At 47.3% G+C, this 12,354-nt stretch overlaps 1 protein-coding gene and 1 long non-coding RNA gene across 2 annotated transcripts; one reads left to right on the forward strand and one right to left on the reverse strand.

Moving 5' to 3' along the window:
* Positions 1 to 226: 226 nt before the first annotated feature.
* On the forward strand, positions 227 to 3,223 carry RPLP1 (ribosomal protein lateral stalk subunit P1). The gene is made up of 4 exons (XM_077881685.1): positions 227 to 426; positions 1,076 to 1,150; positions 2,775 to 2,892; positions 3,107 to 3,223. Exons 1-4 carry the CDS (start codon positions 355 to 357, stop codon positions 3,184 to 3,186), a joined length of 345 nt encoding a protein of 114 aa, XP_077737811.1. The 5' UTR covers positions 227 to 354; the 3' UTR covers positions 3,187 to 3,223.
* A 2,977-nt stretch (positions 3,224 to 6,200) lies between these two features.
* Positions 6,201 to 7,947, reverse strand: LOC144303471 (uncharacterized). The gene is made up of 2 exons (XR_013370515.1): positions 7,562 to 7,947; positions 6,201 to 7,454 (listed from the first exon to the last, which is right to left on the reverse strand). It is a non-coding gene; the product is annotated as an uncharacterized LOC144303471 (long non-coding RNA).
* Between the last annotated feature and the right edge of the window lie 4,407 nt (positions 7,948 to 12,354).

The raw sequence follows: 12,354 nt of genomic DNA on the forward strand, positions 1-12,354 counted from the left end.
ATGAACTCTATTTACTCAGGTCACTTTTTCCTAAAAGTATTTTTACTGTCTCAGGAGCCCCGAGTTTTACCCCAACCAAGAGAATTCGCAGCCGCAGGTGCCTGATAACCTCTTGACCCCGCTCACCAGCGTGTCGCGCTGTGTGCGCAGGCGCGTTCTCGCCCCGCCTCTTCCGCCAGGAGCGGGCGCCGATTGGTCCGTGGGATTCGTATAAGACGCTGCGCGCAGGCGCGGGACCTCCTTTCCTCAGCTGCCGCTAAGGTGCTCGGTCCTTCCGAGGAAGCTAAGGCCGCGTTGGGGTGAGGCCCTCACTTCAGCCGGCGACTAGCACCGCGCTCGGCACGCGCCCTCGCCATGGCCTCCGTCTCGGAGCTCGCCTGCATCTACTCGGCCCTCATCCTGCACGACGACGAGGTGACGGTCACGGTGAGTGCGGGCCCGGGCGGGCGTCGGCCTGCGGCCGGCCGCTTTCCGTGCGCTGGCGGGGCGCCCTGCTAGGCCCTTCGGGACGAAGCCGCGGCCATCGCCGTCCCGGCGGCGGTGCGGGCGGCCCACGTGCGTGCGTGCGTGCGTGCTTACGTGCATGCGGGCCCCTGTGCGTGCTGGCGGGCGGTGCGGGTGGGCCCACGTGCGTGCCGGCGGGCGGTGCGGGCGGGCCCGCGTGCGTGCGTGCGTGCCCACGTGCGTGCTGGCTGGCGGGGCGGGCGGGCCCACGTGCGGGCGGGCAGACATCCTGACCCGTTTGCCCGGACGGCCTCCCCGGGCCAGGCTGCGGGATGCGGATGGAGCGCACGTCAGCTTGCTGCACCTGCCGCCCTGCGAGGTGCCCGGCACGCGGGGGCCGCTGCGTCTCCGGTGATCTAAGGGTCCTGAGAAATTTTTCGTTTTAAATAAACATACGCGAAATACAGACACAGTATTTGGTGCGGTTAAACGTGGTTTCTGGACACACGTTTTGAGTGATTCACTTTCAGTTGTAGTGGTTTGGAGACGTTTCCGAAAACTGCGCTTTGCTTGCTCGTGGAATGCGGGTTTTTTTTTTTTTTTATTTAACTTTTTTAAATTATTTTTTTAGGAGGATAAGATCAATGCCCTCATTAAAGCAGCGGGTGTGAATGTTGAGCCTTTCTGGCCGGGTTTGTTTGCAAAGGTAAGGAAATGGCAGTAGAGTGATTTGGAGAAGCAGACTTGGGGAGATCAGGGATTTACAAAGTCAGGTGTACTTGTAACACGAGAACGGCTCATAGTTCCATATCTAGAGTCTAAAATTTGTCTTTAACTTTTTTTTTTTTTTAAAGATTTATTTACGAGAGATGCAGAGAGAGAGAGGCAGAAACACAGGCAGAGGGAGAAGCAGGCTCCATGCAGGGAGCCCAATGCAAGACTCGACCCCGGTCTCCAGGGCCACGCCCTGGGCCGAAGGCAGGGGCTAAACCGCTGAGCTACCCCACACGTCCCCCTGTCTTTTCCTTGTTTGCAGTCTGGTTTCTTTTTCCTTCTGTTCTGAAATCATGACACACACACATATATATGTACATGTATACATAAATGTTACACACCCACCGGATGACTCCTTAAAAGAGTCACCCAGGAGGTAATACTGCCTATGCCCTTCCATTCTTCTTTTTAAATACATAACAATTTTATTGATCCATCAGAAAAAAATAAAAGTACAGTGTAACTTGCATCCCCACTGGGGCTAAATTAGCCCTTAAGCACAGATTATGATTCTTAAGTGCTGATTCTTCTCAATGTCCAAAGTTAATTTTTAATCAAGGATTTCTCCTGGAAATAAGATTTTATTTTTTTTTTTTTTGTTTGTTTTTTTGGAAATAAGATTTTAAATCGTTTTTCATTCGCATTAGGATAACCATTGAGATCGGCGTCCTGTATTATATGTAAGAAGAGGAATATTGTATGAGAGCTAGGACTCATTAGTTCATAGCTAATTTGTGCAACAATGAAATGGTAAAAACAGCAGTGACAGGCCCCAGAGATGAGTGTCCAACTGCCCCTACAGAGACATGGTCATGAATTGGTGTGAACCAGGGGCAGAGCTGTCCCTTATAAAATTGTCAAACTCTTTAACCTCATGAACATTTAGATCTCAGAACCGGGTTTCATGGAAATTGGATGTAGTGGCCCTTATTTTGAACATTGACTGTTGGGATATATATCAAAAGATCAATGAAGACAAGATTCTTACCCAAGGAACTTGGTATCATTTTCTGTTATATATTATTTAGTCTCTGGTAAGAGGCAATTAGCTTTGTCTCTCCAGGTTGTGTCCTCCAAAGAGCTTTGAATGATTGAAAACATTGTACTTTCAATAAAGGTACTCCTCTTTAGTAAAGTCCCTGGATTTCGCAGTCTGAAAAATTGAATTCACTCTTAAGATGTGGAACTGGAAAGAATCTTGGTTTGAGTATTTAAGGAAGCTTGAGTTTTTTTGCCAACAACTGAAGCCAGCATTTTGCGGCCAGTTTTTCTCCTCTATAAAAGGAAGGAATTCAGTTACTCTAAGATTTTAAGCTTGAGTAGGTTTTCTTGTGATTAGTTTTTAATATAGCTCTGTGTCCCTAAGTCCTAGGAAATCTCAGCAGACAAAATGTCACTGGCAGATTGCAGCAAAGGAGAAGGAAGGGCAATGTAGTGTTGGGGATTGATTGCTGTCAGTTCAAAAGGGAGGTAAAGGTTACCTCCCTTTAGAGGTGGGAGGTTTGTAACAACAAAAGGCCAGAACTGAGTGTAATCTGTTTGCACGTGTGTTGCAGGCCCTGGCCAACGTGAACATTGGGAGCCTCATCTGCAATGTAGGAGCTGGTGGACCTGCCCCAGCAGCTGGCGCTGCGCCAGCAGGAGGTCCTGCTCCTTCCACCGCTGCTGCCCCAGGTAGAAAACTTTTTTGGTATTGGAGGGAGGAGCGTGGAGATTAAGAGCAATCCTGTCTGTAATACTTAGTTTGCTAAAAGAGTAGACGATAGAAATCCTAAAACCAGGGACATAGTTGGAAGTCTTGGGTATTTTTGACCATGTAAATTGAAGGGCCTGGAGCTCGTTGGAGTTTAAAATACTGACAAGGTGTGTTATTGTTTTTATTTTTTAGCTGAGGAGAAAAAAGTGGAAGCCAAGAAAGAAGAATCTGAGGAGTCTGATGATGACATGGGCTTTGGTCTCTTTGACTAAACTTTTATAAGCTGCTCAATAAAAAGCTGAACTCCTGGTTGCTGTCGGTTTTTCAGTTGTTTGAGGATGTTCTGTGTAAGGATGATCTCATTTCTGCAACACTGGTTTTTAGCCTTTATTGGTATGACGCCAGCTGAGTTTACCCCCCTGCCATCACCTCATGGTGAGGAATAGTACACCAGCCAGGTGCTGCACCAAGAATGTACCTAATACTGCCTCTAGAACTGCATGGAGAGGTAGGAGAAGGGCAGATGCCTTGTCAGGGTCACCTTGAGTTCATGATAACCAGGTCTGTCCCTTTTGACAGGAATAAGAGTCAGTGGTAGTGGTGGTACAATCAAGGCCTCTTAAAAAATCCCAAGTATAGGGGATCCCTGGGTGACTCAGCGGTTGAGGATCTGCCTTCGGCCCAGGGTGTGATCCTGGAGTCCTGGGATCAAGTCCCACACCAGGCTCCCTGCATGGAGCGTTTCTCCCTCTACCCGTGTCTCTTGTCTCTCTCTGTGTGTCTACAGAATAAATAGATAAAATCTTAAAAATCCCAAGTATAATTCTGGCTACTGGCTGCAAATTTTTGAGCTATGCTGAACCATCTGAAGTGGAATACTGATATATCCCTGGGTTTATAATTCAGCAATACTGTGAAGGAGTAGTGGAAATTCAGGTTTGAGTCCCCATTTACAGAGACCAAAACTAATTCAAACCTGTATTTGACTTAAGTAAGGTTTAGGGAAGGGGGTGGCTGAGCACTGGTGTGGAGACTGGTTCACTTTGAAATGTCAGAGGAACCCCTATTTGGATTTATAAAAAAGTCCTCAGAGCACTTAGTGCCAGGCATCTGAACATCTAACCCTTTCCTCTGTCTCCCAGTTTTAAGAGAGACCAGGAGTTGATGAAAAGACTTCGTAGCCCCAACTGTCCTCCAGTGAAAGATGTGTAAGACCATTAGCGTTAAGTTACACCACCACATGGGTAAGTAGCTGGTGTACCTTACAAAATTGAACACCTAATCCAGCAGTTCTGTTCCTATAATTACCCAAGAGGAAGTATGGACATCTGGGTGCATCTCTGGGAATGTTAAAAGCAGTGTTTGAAAGCAAAAACCTCAAAGATCCATCAACCAGAAAACCAGTGATCCCAAATTATCAGCAGAGAAAGTGAGCTATGGATATAGAAGAATTCTTAAGGTTTAGATGTTACTGGTATTCAAGTTTTGGAGTTTTCATGTATTAGAATCCTTTGAGCATGTGAGGAATGGGTCATAAAGTGATTGTGGGGGTTCCCAGATAGTTAGGTAGAGCATGCAGCTCTGATCTTGGGGTTAAGAGTTCTAAGCCCCACGTTGGGTGAAGAGCTTAAGTACTTAATTTTCCTCCATCAGCTAACAGTGCTGTGCTGATCTCAAGCATGTCCTGTCCTCTGCACAACAATCCCGTGGTAAGACCATGTCATGGGTCAGAGGTTAACTTGAGGTAAAGGCTAGTAAATGAGTGGAAGGATTCAGACAGGGTCCGACTGCTCCTCTCCCGGTGCCTCTGCTCCTTTCTCCTGTCCTGTGTCTAAGGACAACACCTGCCTCACTGGGTTCTAGAGATCTGAGATGACAGGAATTGTGCCTGGTGAGCCCTGAAGTGTCAGAAGGGAATATGGACACTTAGCCAAGGAAATATTTTGAACGGATTAAAGAACACTTAAGAAAATAAAGGAAAACTGTATCTAGAACAGCTGAAAATTAAGTGGTAAATTGGGATATAAGTATCAAGTTCAGTTATCCAAACTACAATGAAAATGTTTTCTGTAATACTCAAGTGGTAACATGGCCTCATGGGTGGGTCTAGCTTTCGAAAAGAAATCTTTTAAATGTAAAAATCTAAATACCTTTCTAAAGAATGATATTCAAACAAGGAGATCCACTTACATGTGTAGAGATGCTAACATTCATTTGATTTTGAATTATAAAGTCTGCCCAGGAGACCCTGGGTGGCCTAGTGGTTGAGCATCTGCCGTTGGCTGAGGTGATCCCGGAGTCCTGGGTCCCGCATCGGGTTCCCCATAGGGAGTCTGCTTCTCCCTCTGCCTGTCTCTGCCTCTATATCTTTATATATCTTTATATATATATATATATATATATATATATATATATATAAGTCCGCCCAGTTATACTCCCCTTTTAGTTTCCCTGACTCTTAATTTCCTCTTTGCAAAATGGGAATAATACCTAGTTTATACTGGGGGATGAACTTGCCCATCAATGTTTGCTGGTATGCAGATGTTATTTCCCTTCTGTGTAAGGTACAAAAAACACAGCTGGTATCCCTGGTTCTCAGAATCCCATGGTCCAGCAAGCCTAAGCCTTTGCCCTTCAAACTTCCTCCCTGCCAGTCATTTGCAATCAGGCAGCAGCTTTGGTTTCTCATGACTGGTTTTCACACTACTGATTGTTCACCAAACATACTTGCTATTTTTTTTTTTAAGATTTTATTTATTCATGAGAGACACAGAGGGGCAAGAGACACACAGGCAGTGGGAGAAGCAGGCTCCATGCAGGGAGCCCGATGTGAGACTCGATCCTGGGTCTCCGGGATCATGCCCTGGGCTGAAGGCGGCGCTAAACTGCTGAGCCACCGGGGCTGCCCCATACTTGCTATTTTGTTTAAAAAGTTCCATTGTTCCTAAGACTCTGTTCAACTCTCTTTTGGCCACTCAGGGCATACCCAGGTCCATGGCTGGCTCACCCTTCCCTTTTTAAGTATAATCTTGCATCAGCAAGGAGCCAGGATTAGGTGTAGGGGAGAATTTTAGGAACAGACTTGCTCACTAACAAACCATCTAAGAACAACAATTTTTAAAACAATCCATATTGTCACCGAATGTGTTGCACAATGGGATAAAAAAAAAAAAAGAAAATCCAAAGCTCCTGTCAACTGTTACACTTTTTTTTTCTTCTTTCTTCTAAAAATGAGAGAACTACACATGAAATTCTAAAACCACCTTTTGGAAAAGAAATACTCTAATTAAAGTGAAAGAATTCAAAATATTTATGCAACAAAACAACTTGGAATATTGCTACAAATTCAAATAAAGTATGTCAAATCCTTCCTCCCCGTAATTTGAAAGAACAGATACAGTAAAGTTCTGAGGGAACAGCGGGATCCAGGTGTTCATTGGCTTGGTGGAATAGTGCTTTATAGTTTAGAAGTGATCTTGATGGTTTTCCCATTCTGAACTTTACCATGTCAGGAGAACTTAATTCACCCTGTTTGTACACCAGACTTGCTTGGAGAGTTTGGCTGCCTGCCAGGTTTGCGCAGCTAACGTAAGGCAAAGCTGGGCCTGCCACCTCGGTCGTCTCCAGTAGCTCTACCACCACACAGCGTCCCCTCCACATGCACTTTAAGGTACAGTGATGAGCCTTTTTCCTCTGTCCCCATAAAAGCCACGTCTCCATCTTCTTATCTTTGCAAACAAGACGGGATAATTCAACGTGAGGTAGACATGGGCCACTTTCAAGAGAGCTTTGGTATTTTTAGTCCTTCTGGAGCAGCCACGAGGTGGCCCTCAAAGTCGGATCACAGACAGCACACAGCATGCATCGGGAACCACGAACTGTTCAGGTCTGATGCAGCAATCTTCTGGAACACTTATACCAGGGCACGGGGTCAGGGCCATGGCGAATTTTCACAGGAGTGCTCAAATAGTTACGGGCTTCCAAAGAGTCCTCCAATTTCTACTCAATTTAACCCACTGGAGCGTCCACTCCTCTGGTTCCTATACTTTGAGGGTTATTAGGACATCCAGTTACAATGGGGGAAAAAAAAGTGCATTTCACCTTCCCTATCTTTGCACTTGCTATTCCCCACTCTTCGCCAGGCCACCGACTACCTGTCCCAGTCAGTGCCATTCCTTCAAGCCTTAGGAAGCCCACCCCAGGCTGTCTTAAATCCTCCGCCGAGAGGGCCCTGTCTTACCACTTCTTAAAGGAGATGTGTAATTAGGCGTTTGTCATTGTGCGGCATTTTCCTCCCTTATACAGTAAGCTTGGGGCTTGGGGCTGTGTCGCTCATCTATATCCTCAATACTTATCACGATGTCTGGCTCCTCCTTGGTGTTCAATGCGCATTCCTCACATTGTCCAGCCCTCTCCTTTTACACGGGAGGAAACCGGGGGCCCAGAGGGGAGGAGGGACTGCCCAGCAGCAGTGAATGGGACAGCAGAACTGGAACCCAGGTCCCTGGACCAGCAGATGCTGTTATCATTGTAGCAGGTCCTACAGGGGCACAAAACCAGGCCTGCCCGACACCGCAAGCTTGCTTGCTTGCTTCATTCATTCATTCACTCACTCATTCATTCATTCCGTTGCCACTTAGTACGCACCTTCTAGGTAGCCAGGTACAGGCGTGGGCGGTCAGGCCCTGAAGTGGGCACCCGCGGGACCCGGCTCCGTGAACGCAAGGCAGGTCCGTCCGGAGAGCTCCCCAGGGGAGGCCCGGGCCAGGCCTTAGCGCTGACCTGGAAACTCCCAGCCAGTGGGGCAGCAGAAGCAAAGGTGGGGCGCCCGGGAGCCTGCAAACTGCCTTCCGGACACAGTGACCGGTCACCCTCCCTGTCAACGTCCACGTCGTCTGGGATGACGGAGAAGGTGCACGAGCTCGGAGACGGAGGGCAGGCGGCCGAAGGGTCCTCTGCTCGCCTCGGCTTCACGTGGCGGAGGCGAGCAGGTCCTCCACCGGCCCGGGGCGGGGGGGGACACGGAGCCCCGCGCTCGAGCTTTTATAGCTCGCCGCTGGCCAATCAACGTCCGCGCTGGGGGGTGGGCGGGGCGAGAGGCGGGGCTAAAAGCCGAGCGTGGCCGAGGGGAGCCGAACTTCTCAATTGCACCGAGGCCCGTTGACCACTAGGGCGCGCGCGGGGGCGCGGAGCCGTTTGCGCATGCTCCTCACCATCCATCCCGCTAGCGATAGCTCCCGAGTCCGGTGCAGGGGAGGGTCGGCGGCTCGGGCCCCGGGTAGTGAGCCGTCTCCGCCGGGAGACTCCAGCGCTCTCGCTAGCTAGCGGGATGGGATGGTGCATGTTTGCAAACTGGGAATAACGACCCATTCCTGCCCCAGGGCTGGCTTCTGAAGGAAGGGGCTGGTTGGATATTGCAGGTTAGCATCACCTCCGCTAGTTCCCAGTTTTACTCTGGGGACGTGGGTGCTGCCTCTTCCCAGCACCTTCGTTTCCAGAAAGCGTTTTCGTCCGGAGAAAGAAGTGAGAAGCTTGGCTCTGCATTTGGCTGCTCATCATCCGGCTGAGTCCCCTGGGAAAAAAGCAAAACACCCAAAAGAAGCAAACAGCAACAAACGGCCCAGTTTCCTGGGCCCCTGCACAGGGCAGAGGAACCGAAACCTCTGTGTGTGTGTGTGTGGGGGGGGGGGGGGGGGGGGATGGGAACCTGCATTTGCACAAGCCCTCCAGGAGGCTCTGATGATCAGCTTTGGAAACTCCTGGTTTAGGGCAAACCCAGCATCTCACGCGGTGCCTGACACAAGCACAAGGTGCATCATAAACATGGCCTGAAAGCATGACTGAATTAGTAACCGCCTTCAAATATTGAAGGAGGGTTTGACAGTTGGGTAATAAACCACGGGGACAACACTGGGAACATGGACTGCTGGTTGAAGTGTAAATTACTACCACTTCTTAAGGAGAGCGATTGGGTTCCATCTCTCCATTCTTGCATCCAAGAATTTCACTTGTAGAAACCCATGCAAAAATACACGTACAATCTCAATGAAGCATTTTTGTAAAAGAGAAGAAAATTGCAGGAGAGGAGGCTTTCATGTGGCTATTAACAGGAGCGCTGCTACCGAAAGATACCTAGAATAGCTTGTGAAGAGAAGCAAGTTGAGGATCAGTATACATAATATGACCCTAAGAGATTCACATGCATATGTTTGTACGTGTATAGGGGATTTCTGGAAGGATTCGAGGAAAAAAAAAAACTGGTAAAAGGTAAAAGATTACCTCTGAGGAGAAGAGTTGGAAAGGAGGGGAGTGAGATTTTTCCATTTCAGCTTATCCATTACATATTGCTTGGATTTTTAAAAACCACAACCATGTATTACTTTTAATAGCTTTTTTAAAAAAAATATTTATTTATTCGTGAGATACACAGAGAGGGAGAGAGGCAGAGACACAGGCAGAGGGAGAAGCAGGCTCCATGCAGGCAGGCCCACGCAGGGCTCGATTCCGGGTCTCCAGGATCAGATGACCTGGGCTGGAGGCGGCACTAAACTGCTGAGCCACCAGGACTGCCCATACTTTTGATAGGTTTTAAATCTGATTTAGTAATGGCATTGTGGTCTTTCTTGAGCACTGGTTAGCCGATTAAGGCAACTAATCTATTGTCACACCCCTGGGTCAGAAGATTGCAGCACTTGCTGTTAACCAGGAGGAATGGGATGGGGCACATTTGTAAATTAGGAATAATGACCTGTTCCTGCCACAGGGCTGTGTTTTGTTTTGCTTTTTGAGGGGGGGGGGGGACGGTTGGGGAGCAACAGTTAACACTAATTTTTTAAACAAGTGAAGGGGTGGACACCCGAGTGCCTCCGTCAGTTAAGCATCTGCCTTCAGCTCAGGTTGTGATCCCAGGGTCCTGGAATCAAGCCCTGCAGCTCACTCCATGCTCCTTGGGGATCCTGCTTCTCCCTCTTTCTCTCTCTCTCTGTCTCTTGCGAGTAAAATAAAAATAAAATCATTTTTAAAAAAGTGAAGGGGCTTCAATATAAAAGAATACAATGAACTTATTTTATGTAGCTCTGGAGGGAAGAACTCTGACCAGTTGGGAGACAGTTTTAGCTCAAAATAAGGAAAGTAAGGAAAAACCTTGCAGGCCATCAGCCTGAGGCTGGGATGGGGAATGCAATGTCTGCTTCTGGGAGGAGTGTGGACTAGATGCCTCTTGCGGCTCTGAGATACCACAGGTCTCTAAGGAGACGGGTTAAATGCTGTCACATTGCCTGGATTAACTCGAATCCCACCCTGCCACTGAACAGGGCTGTGTAATGTGAGGCTGGTCATCTAAATGCTTATGTGCCTCAGTTTCTTCATTTACACAATAGGGATAATGATGACACCTCCCTCATCGAGTTCTTGTAGAAATACGTGATATGGCACTTGTGAAACACTCAGCACAGGTCCTCTTCAAAAGTGTTTGTTAGTATTTCTTTAGCAGTTTTGCATGATGGATCGACAGTTAAGATTAAAAAGAGAATCACAGGAAACATTTCTACTATTGGAGGGATGATTTTATTTTTACACCCTGAAATATTTATGGAAACCACTAAATATGGGCTTTTGAGGATTAATGGATTTAGTAGACCAGTAGAATTGCGTGTATGCCGGATGGCTTTGCTTACAAATGGGAATTTTTGGAAGTTTGTTTTCCGGATGCTTCCTCAATGCTGCCCCATAGTGGCCAGTCATAGGCCCGGCTACTTAGACCGGCTACTCTGGCCTTTTTTACCGGAGCTCACCTGGCTGGGTGGGGTGTGTGAGTCAGGCAGGCTGGGGTGGTGGGCTGTGGGTGGGCCCAGGGGTGAGCAAGTCGGTCCACACCTTACAAAGGAAGGGCTTGTTTGTATGCCCACCAGTGACTCAGCCAAGAGGAAACCAAGTGCGCTTTATTTAATATGGTCATGCCTCCTGTGTAATTTACTTTGAACATTTGACTTTTCCTCTTAGCATGCTCAAGTTCATTTCTCATCAAAAAACAAAGAAGCAGCTTACTGAGCTGCTGTGCTATCTGGCGTGCCCTTGGCTTTCCTCCAAAGTTGTTGGAAGAAACAACCACATGAAAACCACTTCTGCTTTTGCCATAAAACTGGTGGAGGCTGTTTTGTTGTTACAAGGTCTCATGTGAAAATTCTTTTAAAATTTAGGGCCAAGAGAAAGTTTGTATCCTCTGAGGAATTGGTAGCCATACCTCTTTTATAATAATAATAAGAGCTCCGTGACTTACCAGGCTTGCCTCTCGGCCTCAGCTACTTGAGAAACAGGGCCAGGCTGGATGCCTAATCTCAGCAGTTAAATTGACCCCAAATGGGTAATGTTTTCTCCTTGTTTTTTTGGCACTAATTAAAAAAAATTTTTTTTGTGGCTCTTCTAATGATTTTGCTGCATATTTGTACTTTGATCTATGCTCTCCTATTTGAAGAAGGAGGCAAGGAATCCATAAGTTAAATGAGAAGTGGAGTGTTTGAGGTTTTTTTTTTTTTTTTTTTTTTTTGTGAAAAGATATTTGAGATGATTTTAAGTCAGCGGTTGCACTTGGGTTTTTGAAACTAACAAATTTATGGGTCAAAGTTTTCAGAATGTAATGTGTCTTTACTTGGAAAAATGAGAAGCTCATGTAAATAAGGCCATGAAGGAAGTGGTAACTTGTGGGCAAAAGATCAGCAGCTATTAAGGTTCATTTCCTTATCCACTACCACCAAGGATAATATTGAATCAGTGTTGACAATTAGAGATGGAAAGCTGGTAGCCTCTTTGGATCAAAAACATTTTTTTCCCCGCTGCTGTCTGACATGCCTTTAGGAGGGCTTCGTGTCATTGTAATTGTGAATATTTTATTATTTTCTTAAAAGAGTGTATTTATTCATGAGAGACACAGAGAGAGGCAGAGACACAGGCAGGGGAAGAAGCAGGTTCCCTGCAGGGAGCCCGATGCGGGACTCCATCCCAGGGCTGCGGGATCACGCCCTGAGCCAAAGGCAGACGCTCAACCACTGAGCCACTTTTTTTTTTTTGTTTTTTACAGGTGCCCCTGTAATTGTGTTTAAATACAAAAACGGTTCAGGGAAGGTTAAGACATTAGTTCCTTGACACCTCTGAGCAAAGGAGATCCATCCCTAGCTTCTCTTTTCAGATGCAGTTTCTGCCTCCTTCCCAAGCAAGGTGGCTCCTTGCAAGATCAGAGGCTGGCTGTTGGGGAGGGAGGCCTGTGTGACATCAGATAAAGCCCCTGACCTCCCGACCCCGTGAAGATGTCTCTACAGCCTGTGCCAGTGAATTCACCTACCAGCCCTCCGGGCGCGCCCAGCTCTTCGCTCTGCTTACTCTCAAGTAAAGCCTTCCTTTTGTTTACCCAGCAAAGATTCTTTTAAGACAGGCTAAGCACACGG

Source organism: Canis aureus, chromosome 32 (assembly GCF_053574225.1).
Source record: "Canis aureus isolate CA01 chromosome 32, VMU_Caureus_v.1.0, whole genome shotgun sequence".
Classification (NCBI taxonomy): domain Eukaryota; kingdom Metazoa; phylum Chordata; class Mammalia; order Carnivora; family Canidae; genus Canis; species Canis aureus.

Coding starts and splice junctions, on each gene's coding strand:
- RPLP1 (XM_077881685.1), top strand. CDS start 355: ATGGCCTCCGTCTCGGAGCTCGCCTGCATCTACTCGGCCCTCATCCTG. Junction 427..1,075: donor ACGACGAGGTGACGGTCACG/GTGAGTGCGGGC, acceptor TTATTTTTTTAG/GAGGATAAGATCAATGCCCT. Junction 2,893..3,106: donor TTCCACCGCTGCTGCCCCAG/GTAGAAAACTTT, acceptor TTTATTTTTTAG/CTGAGGAGAAAAAAGTGGAA.